The sequence below is a fragment of the Centroberyx gerrardi genome, chromosome 23 (genome assembly GCF_048128805.1).
Source record: "Centroberyx gerrardi isolate f3 chromosome 23, fCenGer3.hap1.cur.20231027, whole genome shotgun sequence".
Classification (NCBI taxonomy): Eukaryota; Metazoa; Chordata; class Actinopteri; order Beryciformes; family Berycidae; genus Centroberyx; species Centroberyx gerrardi.
The window spans coordinates 17,303,823-17,318,871 of record NC_136019.1 but is presented as its reverse complement, the minus strand read 5'-3'; the positions used below and the strand labels follow the sequence as shown (position 1 = coordinate 17,318,871).

General features: G+C 41.7%; 3 protein-coding genes across 4 annotated transcripts; 1 reads left to right on the top strand and 2 right to left on the bottom strand.

The window, feature by feature from the left end:
* Positions 1 to 422: 422 nt before the first annotated feature.
* On the bottom strand, positions 423 to 2,815 carry LOC144537867 (uncharacterized). Its single transcript, XM_078281727.1, has 4 exons — positions 2,657 to 2,815; positions 2,309 to 2,368; positions 1,817 to 1,921; positions 423 to 1,678 (listed from the first exon to the last, which is right to left on the bottom strand). The coding sequence occupies exons 1-4, from the start codon at positions 2,775 to 2,777 to the stop codon at positions 1,605 to 1,607; spliced, it is 360 nt and encodes a 119-aa protein (XP_078137853.1). The 5' UTR covers positions 2,778 to 2,815; the 3' UTR covers positions 423 to 1,604.
* A 1,234-nt stretch (positions 2,816 to 4,049) lies between these two features.
* Positions 4,050 to 7,880, top strand: LOC139910348 (uncharacterized). 2 transcript variants are annotated; one of them, XM_071897614.2, is made up of 3 exons: positions 4,050 to 4,349; positions 4,729 to 5,052; positions 6,164 to 7,880. In XM_071897614.2, exons 2-3 carry the CDS (start codon positions 4,872 to 4,874, stop codon positions 6,241 to 6,243), a joined length of 261 nt encoding a protein of 86 aa, XP_071753715.1. In that variant the 5' UTR covers positions 4,050 to 4,349; positions 4,729 to 4,871; the 3' UTR covers positions 6,244 to 7,880. The 2 variants fall into 2 exon arrangements, with proteins under 2 accessions (XP_071753715.1, XP_071753716.1); XM_071897615.2 differs by having other exon boundaries at positions 4,696 to 5,052.
* Positions 7,881 to 8,113: 233 nt separating this feature from the next.
* On the bottom strand, positions 8,114 to 14,757 carry cldn7a (claudin 7a). The gene is made up of 4 exons (XM_071897616.2): positions 14,535 to 14,757; positions 10,901 to 11,065; positions 9,718 to 9,802; positions 8,114 to 9,199 (listed from the first exon to the last, which is right to left on the bottom strand). Exons 1-4 carry the CDS (start codon positions 14,755 to 14,757, stop codon positions 9,031 to 9,033), a joined length of 642 nt encoding a protein of 213 aa, XP_071753717.1. The 3' UTR covers positions 8,114 to 9,030.
* Positions 14,758 to 15,049: the final 292 nt, after the last annotated feature.

Here is a 15,049-nt window from a genome sequence, read left to right as displayed (position 1 = left end):
TGTTTTTATCTTTTTATCGTCTTTTATCGTCTTATCGTCTTTTATCGTCTTTTATCTTTTTATCTTAATTTTATCTTACTTTTATTTCATTTTATCCTTACTGTTTATTTGGGTTTTCATCTTACAGTTATCCCACTATTTACTTGAATGCTGCTCCACCTCGGTCCTCCTAACTGGATTTAATCCCTGTTTATTATTGTTTCATTGCTTTTTAAATTCAAATTCTGCTTTTATTTTGACTGTCAAAGCACTTTGTAAACTCTGTTTTTAAAGGTGCTATATAAATAAAGTTATTATCATTATAATTATTATTATTATTATTACATCTTGCCGTATCCTGTCATATGGGCGGATCAAAGAAATGGATGGAACAAAGATGGAACAAATGCATTCAAACTGAACACAAAGAAAGAAGCAAGATGAACTGTCTGAGAGAAATCTTTATTGATAATGTGTGAAAAGTCTCAATAATCTAGATTACAAGGATGGTGTGATGAGATGTTATGATGTGCTGTGATGTGATGTGATGTTTGTGATGTGATGAGATGTTTCTGTTGTTTGTGATGAGAAGTGATGTTTCTGATGTTTGTGATGAGATGAAATGTGATGTTTGTGACATGATGAGATATTTGTGATTTGATGTTGTTTGTGATAATTGTGATGTGATGTTTGTGATGAGATGTGATGTCATGTAATGTTTGTGAAGTGATGTAATGTAATGTAATGTAATGTAATGTAATGTAATGTAATGTAATGTTTGTGATGTGATGCAATGTTTGTAATGTGATGTAATGTTTGTGATGTGATGTTTGTGATGTGATGTAATGTGATGTGATGTAATGTAATGTGATGTGATGTGATGTGATGTGATGTGATGTGATGTGATGTGATGTTTGTAATGTGATGTGATGTAATGTCTGTAATGTGATGTAATGTTTGTGATGTGATGTGATGTTTGTAATGTGATGTAATGTTTATAATGTGATGTGATGTGATGTTTGTAATGTGATGTAATGTGATGTAATGTTTGTGATGTGATGTGATGTGATGTGATGTTTGTAATGTGATGTGATGTAATGTAATGTGATGTGATGTGATGTGATGTGATGTGATGTGATGTGATGTTTGTAATGTGATGTGATGTAATGTCTGTAATGTGATGTAATGTTTGTGATGTGATGTGATGTTTGTAATGTGATGTAATGTTTATAATGTGATGTGATGTGATGTTTGTAATGTGATGTAATGTGATGTAATGTTTGTGATGTGATGTGATGTGATGTGATGTTTGTAATGTGATGTAATGTTTGTGATGTGATGTGGTGTGGTGTGGTGTGGTGTGGTGTGATGAGATGAGATGAGATGAGATGAGATGAGATGAGATGTAATGTCTGTGATGTGGTGTGGTGTGATATTTGTGATTTGACGTTATGTCTGTAATGTGATGTTTGTCGTGAGATGTGATGTCTGTGATGTGATGTGGTGTGATGTGGTGTGGTGTGGTGTGGTGTGATGTAGTGTGATGTGATGAGATGTGGCGCGGTGTGATGTTTTAGAAATAGAAGTCTTCTTCACTCCTCATCTCTGTTCACAGCCCAGATCACTCATGCCAGTGGGATTGGAATACCACGATAGCCACGATGACCCGACCGGCTGCCTGGCTGACACTCCACAAACTCTGCAGACAAATTGACAGAAAGAAATCAATGGCAAAACATTGAAAAGCTTAACTCAATATTGAGACAGTAAATAGAATCTCTCTCTCTCTCTCACACACACACACACACACACACACACAGAATTTCAATTCACTCACTGCGTTGATTTCTTTTGCTGCAGAAGCACTCGATCAGGCCCTGCAGCTCTGCAGGGTTTCCAGGAAACGGTGGGTGGTGACACTTTTTTCTCCCATTGGGAAGAACTGAAATGAGAGCAGGGGTGGTCACTGACATTCACACCACTGAAACTCACATATCATAACCACTTTTTATGATTATTTTGATTTACTTGACGACATATAGAGGACAGTGACAGTTGGGAGAGAAGATACAACTTAGTAAGTAGTATCAAAGTGATCTAAGTTATAAAAGCTGATCAAGAATAAAAGCTTAAATTTAAGCCTTTCTGAAAATATAATTGGTATTTGTTTATATTGGTGCCTTGTTTCCATTATAATAATCACTGACTGGAGGTCATTGTGTAACCACCTCTTTATTTACCGCTACATCGCTGCATATTTCCAACCAAAAAGCCCCTAAACTAGGAAAGATCATTCCACCTCTGACCAGCGGATACATGCAATGCTCACCTTTGCACAAGCAGTTGCGGATGTGCTCTTTGGTCACACCACGCAATGCGGCAGATGAGACTGAACACAGTGGAAAAAGACAGATTCCAACAAATCATTTATGTGGAACAATAATACGTTACCGATCAACCACTTCTAACATTTCCTGTGAGATATAATTCACCTACTGACAATGGAAATTGAACACCAGACAGTGGTGCCTCACAGAACTAGTGTATATTTTACAAGCAGAGTAAGTGATTTACTCTGACAATGTAGGCGAGTGCATCTTACATCATGAGATGCCCTCCTTGCTTTATCATCTATGCAGAAAAATGGAAAATACAGTGTTCTGGGCTCGGTATTTACCTGTGTTGTCGCAGCAGATGTGAGCCAGAATGATGAACAGGAGAGTCACACATATGATCCTGGACATGATGGCAGCTTTCAACAGAGTTATATTGTGTTTGGTCTGTTCACAGCAGTGCATTCGAGTAGTGCCACAGGGGAAGAGAAAGTCTGACTGTTATATACCAGCTCAGAATATCCAAGTTCACCCACATGGGTCTGCAGTGTTTTATCTGCAGGCAGATTGGTCTGGACAAGTCTCTGGGGGTTTTTGGATGATCCCTCAACTGTGCTTGGATTCATCCCCGATATGTGATGAGGATGGAGATAACACACACACACACACACACACACACACACACACACACACACACGTAAACAGACATACAGACACATACCAACACACATACACAAACGGATTTCTACTTTTATGTCTACAGTATTTCATCAGAATCAACCATAGAACAGAATGATATAGGACAAACTAACTAAAAGCACAAGACACACAAAGTATATATACAATATACAGTATATAGTGATGTAGTATGGTATATGACATGTATATGATGGTATGTTAGGCCCTTTGTGACATAAATTTGTGTGAAAAAGGGCTATATAAATAAACTTGACTTGACTTGACTTGAATGAGTTAGATTCATTCATTACACTTGGCAAAGTGAAATGTTGAATGTCCAATGCATTTTGCCACTGAACCAAGTCACAGCAAATTACAGCTGTTCAACTAATGTTTGATACATACAAAAAATAGGCCAAAACAAATATACTTCTAATGTAATATCTAGAGAATAACACATTAATTCCAGTATTGCAATAATTTCAGTCTGAATACTATTCATTAAAACCAGTAAATCAGTTGAGGTGCAGTGTTGTGATAGAAGGCCTGTACTGTATATTTAGCTGAAAGTGTCACCACTCTTCAGTCTCACAGAAAGCATGGGTGTCACCTGGGTACGGCAAGGTGCAGCGCTCCTATACCTCAGCCTAAATGAGTCCAAATGTGATTAATTGTGATACATTTGGTTAATTTTAGCATCATAATAGAGGGCAAAAGACAAGCCAAAATCACCAGAAATCTATTTGGAAGCCATATATCTAATAAAAACACATGAGGGGAGCATTCAGGACCACTGTTCCCTCTAAACTGATAGTTTGTCTAATAATCTGACCAAATAATAATATCCAGTCAATCATGAGTCATTGATCCACTTTGTCCCCAGTAATGTAGTAGATATTAACGGGTGTGGAAGTTTTGATAGCAAATGACGACGCATGGACTTTGCCACGCCTTATTGTTTAGTGAACTGACAGCAGGCATTACATGTGGTATGCACGGGGACTGTCGAGCGGTGTTTGTATCCATCATTGGTTGGCGGCTGAGTCACTCTTGTTATTGAAGGTGCGTAATTACGCACTGCGCCCTCGGAGCTTTGGCACACCTCCGCTCTCTAATCCATTACTCAGTGTCATTACTGTCGCTTGTATCAACCGCACGGTGACGTCCAGATGCCGCTGTGAGTCAAGACACAATACGAGGAAATCCCCAAGGCCGAGAAAACGACGAGAGGCCCCTTTAAATCGACGCTTCCTCGGTGTTGTGCCAAGAGAGAGAGAGCTCTGATAAACAACAACACCGTTCTCAGGAGCCACTTTTACCGGATTTAGCCCTCTATACTGCGGCGTCGGCACCGGAGAGGTAAGACAGTGTTTACAACATTTGCGAATGTTTATAGAGGATTATAGAATAAGCGATCTGTTAGGCCTGTTTAATTTTAGAACCGAGCGGAAAAGCGGATAGTTTACTGTAGTGAGTAGATCAAACGGGAGACACGTTATTGTGCTGCTCGGCTATTGTAATGCTCAGGAAGCTATTTCCTACACCTGTTAGTTGGATTACTGTGGAAAACACATAACGAGCTCATCGCTTATTTCAGCGTGTAAACAGCGGAGAAGTGTTTGTGCGCACTCGCCAAAAAAAAAAGCTGACCTCTCTTTGACGCATGGTTGTTGTTTTGGACCGATGTGTTTACTTTCATTCACAGGCAGCGGGGATGTTATCTGTTTTTTATTTACAGCGTTTTCTCGTCGGTTCACCATACATTCATTGTTGAATGCCATTGCGGAAGTGAGGAGCCGTTCCAGCGTGAGAGAAAGGTTGGGTTGTGCGGACATCTAGTGGGCATTTAGGAGAAAAGCGCCTCTAGCGGCTGCAGCAGAGATGTACGGAGCTTCAGGTATTCCCGAGCTGATCCCCCCCAGCGGGCCGCCCCGGCAGCCCGGGCCGGCCGGCCAGTACAACCCGGGACACCCCCAGGTGAACGGCCACGGCGGCGGGGCCAACCCCCAGAGACTCGGCCAGAGGGCACCCAAGCTCGGCCAGATCGGCCGGACCAAGAAAGGTGAGTGAAGGGAGTGGGTTGCCTACCTCTAGGGTTCACAAACTGGTGACCCAGGACCACTCGGGGTCCTCAAGGGGGGGGCTCCAGAGGGTCTCCCAGCAAAATGAGGACTACTGTAGTTTATACTCTCTCTAATGCAATTTACTAGATATTACACAATTAGAGAATGTATAAGAGTGACTATTCTAATCATAAATTGCAATCTCACCACTATTATCTCTCCACGTACAGTTAATACAGCTATACAATTCAATATTAATTCAACAACAACAACAATCTTGCCATATGGAGGTCCTGGGGCAAAATCTTATGAAATAAGGGGTCTGTTGCCAAAAACATTTGAGAACCCCTGACCTAGGAAAGTCTGCCATGCCTATAGTAATTGCTGAATCCATGTAACCCCATTTTTCACATGCAAGGTTAGTAGGGCTGTAGTGAATATTTGATACATTGTAAAACAATGACTGATCAAAAAACTATTTCCATTTTTGAATAATCATTGTATTCACCTACATGGGTGATCAATGACCTCTATGGTTGTATTAAATTGATGATAAGAACAGTGGCCTAGACCACATAACACACTGAACCTGCATTCAAAATACAATTAAATTCATTCTAAATATGTATTTTATTTATATTTTTGTAACATTTTGGAAAACTCAGTAGTTTTGGTTTATTGGGCTATCACACTTAGTTGACAGATTATACTGTATAGAACTTTTGTGCATTCTTCAAAAAAGTGACAATTTGGGTTTTTCAGTAAGTTTTGTCATACTGAAATGTTGAAGATTATTTGTATATTTGATGTAAGATTCAATAGATTTTCCAAAAATGAAAGTAATCAATAGTTGCAGGCCTAAGTTTCAGTAAAGCTGTACACAATTAAGTTCAGTATCATCTAATTATAATAATAATCAGCAAATCCAGCTTCTGAAGTAGGGACACTATTTGTTAATGGTACTTTTTTCAGAGCTGATGCTGATTTTAAGGGATCTGATCCGTCATGACTCTTACTGATCAATACAGACTTAAACCACCTGTCGATGTTGATGTTCTTGACCCCGGAGTTCACAGAGAATTCCTGACCTTTGACCTTTTCCTTCCCCAGTGGACTTGGAGGACGAGGATCTGGATGACATCATGAACAACAACGGGCAGTGTCCCGTCTCCCTCTCGCCCATCTCCTAAACTCCCACCAGGAAGTGCCAAAAAAAGTCCCGCAGGGCGCCAAACTCCCTATCAGAGATCTGGCCTTGATCATTTCAAGTGACCTACCGAAGCTTCTGATGGCTGAACGTGGCACAAAGGCGGCAAACCTACCGCCAGCTGAAGCCTAGACCTTTGCTTGTACATAGTGTTTATTTAACTTATCTTTGGTCAGACTGTGAATGAATTGTACTGCATTGCCCTCTACTCTATACCTCGGTAGGCAGTAGACTATCAGCACTTGAGAGCGACTTTAAGAGAGCGTGTGTATATTCTTCGGAGCTTCTTAAACAAGGGCTACATTTCTAAAGTTGCACTGAGTGAATCGTAAAAAGATGAAAAGCACCCTGTCACCAGCCTTTTTGTTTTTTTGGTGAAGGTTACTGATCCTCTATGGGATGGATGTGCGAGGGAACAGCCGCCTGTTAATGTGTAACAGTACAGGTGAAATGTTAAGCTTTGGTTGTGCAATGACTATCATTCTCTACTCTCACACCAAGTGGTGTACCATTATCCAGTGGATGAATGCTCGCTATTTTGGAAACATTTACTAAAAGAAAACTACTGCTAATTATTTATTGTTTTAAAAAGAGGAGGAAAAGAAACACTTTTGCGTGTTATTATGGCTTCTATACTTGTTTTTTACTTGTTTCTGAATGGATATTGTTTCAGTCCACCTATAATTGAGATTTATTATGTTTCGAAAAAGTGATGGTGCACTTTGTGGGAATGCCTGTTATGTGCAGTGACATGTTGCAGAATTCTATGCATGGAGTCTGTTGAAGCATCAAGACATGTAACTGGTATCCCGTTATTAAGGGCTACGCTCTAGTATTTAAAACCACGGCATCGTTTCGCTCTTTAGATCATGCAGACTCAACGTTTCCTTGACCTCATCGGCGGCTTGAGCGGCAGACTCAGCAGTATAGCGTCATTATAAACAACAGATTTCTGCAGGGGTTTTTTTTTTCTCCAGAGGCAGGATTGCCCAGTTCGCCAGACAGACTGTGAAACAGAAGTGAATGATTGTAGATGTTTTGAATAATTTGCCAAAGTAAAGTTTGATACCGGATTCGATGGGTATCAGATCATCAAAGTTGGACGATTTCTCATTATAAACATTGCTTGTTTTCTCATGTTCATTTTTAGTTCTCTGGCAAACTGAGTAATCCAACTTCTTGAAGTGCGCCGAGATGCTTCTGATTCAGGCGGACTATTTAAAGACGATGTCAACCTCAGCTTTACAAGAGACAGCAGTATGAGATGTTCAAAACAAATGACAGCCTAGAATTAGGTCTCACTGCCGAGATGGTCTTTTACTCTCGTGTTTTTTCTGGATCATTTTGGCTTTTTGAAGATTGCAGTGGACCTAGGAGTGTGGCATTATCATACACAAAGGCTCATGATGATGATGTCATTTTTTTTTTGTTTATTTTTTTGTTGGCTGCGAAATTGTTACTAGTTGACTTTGGTCATTTTTCCGTCACGGAAGCACTGCATTTCACAGCTCATTCTCTGACTCAAAGATTGTTGTTTGGGTTGTGGCGTTACCATTTGCATGGAAATGGTAGACTTTTCATAATGCATCTTGGGAAATAAAAGATGACTCTTTGTGGAAACTTTGGATTTGATGTATCTCTTATTTTCAAATAACGGCTTTCATCAGCTACTGTGAGCACCACACAGTGAACAATGTTGCAATGTGTTTATTATAAGTATTGTCGGAGAATGGGAAACATGTTAAAAAATGTCTTGCAACAGTTGTGCAGTCAAAAAAGGTCATTTCATCATAAATCAGCAGATGTGCAAAGTGTATAAAACATACAACTATGACATTTAAAAACATCGCAGACACTGTTCAGAGCATAAAACATCTCATTTTCTGTATATGACTTAATAAAAATATGACTTCATAAAACATCAAATCCCTCCAAGCTAGAACCGGGCCACTTCTGCTAATCTATACAGGGACAAAAGCTTCATCCTAACTACAACAACATAAATAAAGGCAGTTTTTGAAGTGTATCTCGTAGTGTGGCTGGTGTTGAATCTACGATAGCGGTAATGGCATGGTGACTACATTAAAAAGTATTTCATATCTGAGCAGAGTTTGTAACAGACTGGTATGAAGAACTCCAAGCCCTGTTGTGAGTGGTGTAGTAAAAGGCCTGTGTGATACAGTCACCGTATACAGTCAGCCCTGTGTGTAAAGTCGCACCCAGCTTATCGTAAGGTCTATTTTAGAACCACGCACCGTTAATATAAAACACCATATTGATACTCTACGAGTCCCTCTCTGTGGTTCAGAACCCCTGAGTCGGCCGCAAGACGATCCTAAGCACCAAACTGGAATTGATTACTTTCAATTACATGGGAAACGCTAATAGATGCTGGTTTTAACACGGAGGTGCAAGTGCTGGCCATAATCCACCATTGTGGCTCCAATTCAAAAGGTTACACCCTAAGGGCCTGTCCATTAACTCAAGGGATCCAATTATAATGTATTTGCGAAGACTACTTGTAAACAACTGTGGAATGTTTGGACGGGGTGAGAGACATCATTCAAGAAACAATTGAGTACTGCATGATAATCATGGGGTCTCAAAGGGCTATCTGGAAAAAAAACAACAAAGAAAATCCCCTTTCAGTAATTCTTTGCCTCTGTCTATGATTCACAACTTCAATTTTACAAGTCATTCATGCTCTAACAAGGGGAGAACGTTCTTCGTCCGCTTCAGTTGGGAGTCCCGAGCAGCAGGCGGCGCTCTCTCACACATATTCCTTGGTGCTGCTGGGAGGGCCAGAGCGGGCGGCGGCCATGGATGGGTACTTGGACACCTGCTTCTTCCGGGGACAGGAAGCCGCCAACATGGCCCCGCCCAGGACGTCCAGGAGAGAGCCGCCCCACGCGATGAAGATAGCAGCGCCAAACTCGAACCTGGGAGAGACAAGAGGACATTAAACCTGCTTGACCAGTTCATTCACAAAGGAGAGGTAAGATTTGGGATTCATTTGGGATTAAGCGTTGGCATAATTCTCCCTCACCGCTGAACAATTCTCCAACTTGCTGTTACACCCAAAAACATCATTCCTATGACTTAAGTTGATTTCTTGACCCTGCAAAAATACCCACAGGATTTGGAATCAAGTCTTTATCTCCGTTAGTTTCATTGCCATGGCTTTCTGTTTCTTTGTCTGTTCAGCCATGGTGGCTATGGTGTTAAATCAATTGGCAATTGACTGAACAGGGTTTTGTAGAGAACCTACCCGTGTTCAATGGACACATTAACATCAAACTGGAACACTTAATAAAGTGAAAGAAATTCACTGCTGGACCACTGATCAATGGTGATCTATATTTAGATCTTCCTCATATTGGAATCTCCTAAAATATCTGGCGAAGAAAGGGAAACAGGATGGTCAAGAAAGAGAATAATGTGGTTTGGGCTCACTTACTTGGTGTTGACAGGAGTATAAGGATTATAGAAAGCCCGGATGACATTGTGAGCAAACCAGGAGCACGCTACGATCGCACACAGGCCTGAGGGGCGGAAGAGACAACACCAAAGATCAATCAGTACATCAGCACATCATCAAAATCTGACAGGGCAGACAGGCTTTTATCCCTTTTATAGTCACTAGGGCAGCTACTGACTCCAGCACAATTAGCTTTTAGTGCTTTTGTCCTCTTCCTGAGCCAGTAAGACCTCTTATGGTAGAGTCAGTGCCAGCAATACTGGCCTCATTCACTCTGATGACCTGTGGAGGACCTGAGCAGATGAAAGGGAGAAAGGGTTTTTGGCCTGAGGATCAAACTTCCTCCTACATATGGTGTACAGAAGACTCTCAGATCTAAGGAACTTAGATGTTGGGTCGGTTTTGATGAAATATTATGTAGCCAGGACTGTATTGTTTGTCTTCTAGTCAGTATAGGTCCCATACTGTAGCTGTGTCATGTGATCAGCAAAGACTCAACTGGTCCATAAGTGTTCAGAACGTGCTTGAGTGATTTCAGTAGAACCACACAGCATAAACTGACAGACTCAACAGTGATATATTCACCTATCTTTTCTCGTGTGGCAAATATATTACTGCTCATAAATCCATTTCCCACAACTTTATTTTTTTTGAGTGGACAGTTTGCATGGTCCTTTAAAGGCCCCTTTAAAACCATGTATTTTGGTAACACTTTACATCAAGTGCATTGTAATCATAGACTCAAGATTAGAGATTGTAAGCATATATAACCTTTTCTATAATCATTAAACATCAGAAAATAACATTAAAATTATGTCATCAACTATACAGTTGTCCCATGAAGTACTGAGCCCCCTAGGTTTTTGCACATGAAGTTTATTATTGTTTATAATGCTCTTATGCTGCCATGTAACCTTATGAGCACCACTTTAAGTTAAGTTTATTTTTTCCCTAATGCATGGCTATCAATCTGAAAATAGGTTCTTTTTTTGGTAATTCCTGAAAATCTGAAGAGCTTTTTGAAGATACAAAATTTTCATTAGACACCGGGGAGTCTGCAGGCATGAGGAGTGACACACTTGCAGGCATCCAGGCACCACAGGAGCAGGCACAACAGGGAGAGATGGGATGCAACATTAAGGTTCATCTTTTCCATCCTCACCTCCCACCAGCAGGATGATGCCTCCGGTCATGGCGATGCGGGACTTGCGCACTTTGTCATTCCCTCCACAGGTGGTGCACTTCATTCCCATGCAGGCCACGCCTAGCCCCGCGATGGACACGATGATGCCGACTATCATCAGGGCGCGAGTGGCTTGGAGGGAACCTGGGGGAGGGAAGAGGGATGGAAACAGAGAGAGATGAAGAGTGAGAGAGAGAGAGAGAGAAAGATTGTGAGAAAAGGAGAGGAAGCGGGTGATGGCTCTGTTAGAGGAGTCGGTTTATAGATGGCCTTTTGTTTTCTAGACTGTGAGACTGTTTACAAAAGTAAAATCTACAACATTTTGCATAAACATACAAAGATACAAAATCCAGATCCTCATATACAAACTGTGAATCTGGCGAACGATAAAGAAAGGCTCCCAAACAAACAGGCCTCGACCTATCAGGGAGGTTTTATGTGTGTGTCCAGAGGTTGTGAATTACATTCACATTAGCCTGTCAGGATACTTTAATGTGCGCTTTTCCTGGAAGAGAAGCCATGGGATACACACACACACACACACACACACACACACACACACTCAAATAGAAAGAGAAACACACACCACACTCCCTCTTTCTCTCTCCACCCCCCCCACATCTGCTGTTGTTTGAGAGGTAGAGGGCTGGTGAAAGGCTACTGTCAGGATCCTCATCTGTCAGCCCCCCCCCCCTCCCTCCCCCCCTATAAACCTATCACAGGGTGAACCCCCCCTTTGTTTCTCCCCCTCTATCCACCTCGAACCAGTCTGTGCCAGTCTAGGCCATCCCTGCCCTGCCCAAACAAACAAAACCCTCCAGCGCCGAGGGGAGGGAAGGAGGGATGGGTAGAGAGAGATGGAGAGCAAAAAGAGGATGGAGACAGAGAGAGAGAGAGAGAGAGGGCAGGATGTACAAAATAGTAAAGAATGGGAGGGAATAGGGTGGAGGAGAAAAGAGGGGGGGAACCTATACTCTTCAGGACGACAAAGGGGGCTCATTCACTAAGTCACCTACACAGTATGCTGCTCTGGAATCTCACCACACTAACCCCACTATAGCTGCTGACCCTCCTATAGAGGCTTCACAGTTGTGTCACAAACTCCCAGCAACCAAGTCTGGCGCCATCATGGAGGTCAGTTGGAGAATTGACTGTGTGCAAATAATGGCTGAATATCAACTGAAAAACAGAGATACCTGAAAAAGACAGCTGTAGTGTGGGTGTAGGTCAACTTGATAATGTTATAAGTAAAAGTAAATGGTTTGATACGGTAGATTTGTTTCCAAATGTAGGTTACCGGAAACTCTTAGTCTTTAGTCTCTACTCCAAAACACTGAGTTTTAGCTTGAGAAGAGTCAGCTCAGTTAAACCTGAACAATCTGTTGGTTGCTGTCAGTATTAGCTAGCTAACTAGCCAGGAAGCTAATTTAACAAAGCAAATGCTACTACCAGGCACTACTATTGTGAGCTTCGCTATACGTTAGCTAGCTGCAAATCAGATGTGTGTACAAAAGGACAGCGATAATTAGCTATCCAGATAGTATGGTTAGCTAGCTAATACGCTGATGTTCAGTTCCCAGTAAAAATAAGCACTGAAATATTCTGTAGAGATGGCCGAGTTGTAAGTTTAGAAATGTAATCAGAGGTTTACAGCTATTGTTGCCCCAGACCTCCCATAGCTATGTGATACACCACTGAAGCCTTGATAAACCTTGTAGTTATCACTGCAAAACAGGCACTGTCAGGGACAACTGGGGGAGTTATGGCTGATTATGACTGATATCACTTGTGTCTAATTTCTCTCAGAATTGAACGGTGCACGGTGTAGGTGGGTGATGTCGGTGGATGAAACTCCTGTGTGCTCTATCAGTGGAGTCACCATGACTAATCTTTCAGCCACTCCACCCATGAAGTTTGGAAACGGCTAAAGTGGTAAAAGTGGTATTTTTTTTTTTTTTTTTTATCAGCATCTTTGTTGCTAAGCGCTCATTGCAGTGGTGTTTGTGCTCTCTACTTCCCAGAGATCACTTGTCAGTACCTGTACAGTACTGTGACGTCTTTTTCTTTGGATTTCCTGTTGGTGAAGTTTGAGTTTCTGTAGGTGGCGCTCTTTTCTTTGTCTGTTCAGCCAATCTAGTCATCGAACCAAATGGGCACTGAACTTTTCATTCAATTTAAAGCTGCAGTAGGCAAGATATTTCATGTAAAAATACACCCGTCTTATAAGTCTAAATCAGAAATTTGGGCTCCAACAGAGCAGAGCCTTCCATCCCGCCTAATTGAGGTGCCATAGATTTGTCCTATTTGCCAAAATGAAATTCTGGTGTCGGGTAGGATCACCGGCAGGAAATCCTCTCTGCCCACATGAAATGCCAAATTGAAACTTAAGAGCGAAATACAAAACGTTCACCTAAACAGCAGTGAACAACGAGCGCTCTGTACAGAGAAAGCTGGACTCTACACTCCTACCAGCCACTAAGAAGAAAACATTTTGGTCCAAGGAGTGCAGTTACAGACTTCACAATACATTATTTTTGGGTAATGAAGTCCTTCAAACTTTCATGTATTCAAACAGTTATCTCCTGCTGCCACTTGGGGCCACCAAAGTGCAAAGTTGCCTAGTGCAGCTTTAATTAAATTTTTAGTTCATGGGCATAGAACCTTTTGGTTATGGAATGGTCTCTAAAAACCTGGCCACCCTGGTGTGTGTAGGCTGTATGTATATTTATGTGAGTGTGTGTGCTTGGGCAGTGTAAGGGGCTGGGACAAGGTGTAGGGTGTGAGGGGATGGGGGTGAGGTTGCTAAGGAAAGCTGTGAGGAATGGGGATCACAATTTACTGTAGACGGATCTTTTCAGCTCCTTCCAAACGTCTCTCCTGGAATCTCCCGCAGTCTCTATCAAAGAAAGCCTTAGAGAGAACACAATATCCCACTGTAGCAACAGGATACAATGGGGTGTAATTGGTGATAGTATAGGGGCAGAGTGTGGGGGGTAATTAAGGCTTGATGAGCAGGTTGTACCCCGAGGTGGCAACCTTATCAGTGACAACAGTGTGTCCCATTGAGGTTTCACCCAGATACAGGCATGGGTAGGCCAGGTGGATCTGCAGGTGGATGAACCCAAGTCATAAAATAAGAGACTGTGCGAACACAGACGGCACACACTCCAACACTCCTATATTATATCCTTGATGATATGACCTGTCAAGTGAGTCATGTGTAATGGATGATGCCTAATTACATTGAGTGTCAACTGCTGGCCAAGAGTATGCCACTAAAAAAAAGACGCAAAAAAACAATATTAACAGTGATGACTGGATGACTGGCTTGCCATTAGAGAGAAGAGGATCCCAAACTTTTTCATTTAATAAGATTTTATCTCATGTAAAATCTCATGTATTTTTTTTCTATTTGGTGATGATTTTTATTTAATATAATTAACTGTCTATATTGTAGGTGAGGTGAAAAGCACAGTGAGGAGAGTTAAACCTAAAATCAAAACAGTCATCCTTGTGCATTCTCTCACTGTATAAATGTGGAATAACAGTGAAATTAAACTATACCTTGATTTCCTATGGATTCCCTGTGATTCCTATAATGTTGGCTACTTACTGTCAAGTTGCAGAATAGAGTCGTAGATTTTGCACTGGAGCTGCCCGGTACTTTGGAAAGCACATGACATCCACAGTCCCTGGTACATGGCCACCGCTGTGATGATGTTGTCACCGATGTAAGCTGACATCTTCCACTGTGGCAGAATAGTCCCGATAATCAGTCCAATAATACCGATGAGCGACAGGGAAAATCCCAGCAGTTGAATCCCCGTGTTGGCCATCGTTTAAAAAAAAAAGTCCAAGACTCTCTCTGAATTAAGTGGAATAAATAATAAGTGATGCAGGGATGCTCTGTGCGCGTGTTCAAGCCGCACACAGCGTATTTATCCCGGTGTCCTCTCTGCGCACTGTGAAGCTCCTGAAGGTTTGCGCTTTGTTAATCAGTCGATACGCAGCAAAATAAGGCAGTAAAAGCCGCTGATAGTGGCTGAGCTGTGGACCGGGGGTCTTATGTCGGGGATGGGCATTCAGGATGTGGCTGATGTGCGAGGTGGGTGTGTATCTCTCATGCGT

What these genes read in the sequence shown, in the direction of transcription:
- LOC144537867 (XM_078281727.1), bottom strand. Translation starts at nt 2,777, where the DNA reads ATGCACTGCTGTGAACAGACCAAACACAATATAACTCTGTTGAAAGCT. An exon ending in CCGCAACTGCTTGTGCAAAG is followed by an intron (nt 1,922 to 2,308) that starts GTGAGCATTGCA and finishes CTCTCATTTCAG; the next exon opens with TTCTTCCCAATGGGAGAAAA. An exon ending in CAGCAAAAGAAATCAACGCA is followed by an intron (nt 1,679 to 1,816) that starts GTGAGTGAATTG and finishes ATTTGTCTGCAG; the next exon opens with AGTTTGTGGAGTGTCAGCCA.
- LOC139910348 (XM_071897614.2), top strand. Translation starts at nt 4,872, where the DNA reads ATGTACGGAGCTTCAGGTATTCCCGAGCTGATCCCCCCCAGCGGGCCG. An exon ending in GATCGGCCGGACCAAGAAAG is followed by an intron (nt 5,053 to 6,163) that starts GTGAGTGAAGGG and finishes TTCCTTCCCCAG; the next exon opens with TGGACTTGGAGGACGAGGAT.
- cldn7a (XM_071897616.2), bottom strand. Translation starts at nt 14,757, where the DNA reads ATGGCCAACACGGGGATTCAACTGCTGGGATTTTCCCTGTCGCTCATC. An exon ending in CTCTATTCTGCAACTTGACA is followed by an intron (nt 11,066 to 14,534) that starts GTAAGTAGCCAA and finishes TCCCTCCCCCAG; the next exon opens with GTTCCCTCCAAGCCACTCGC. An exon ending in CATCATCCTGCTGGTGGGAG is followed by an intron (nt 9,803 to 10,900) that starts GTGAGGATGGAA and finishes TCCGCCCCTCAG; the next exon opens with GCCTGTGTGCGATCGTAGCG.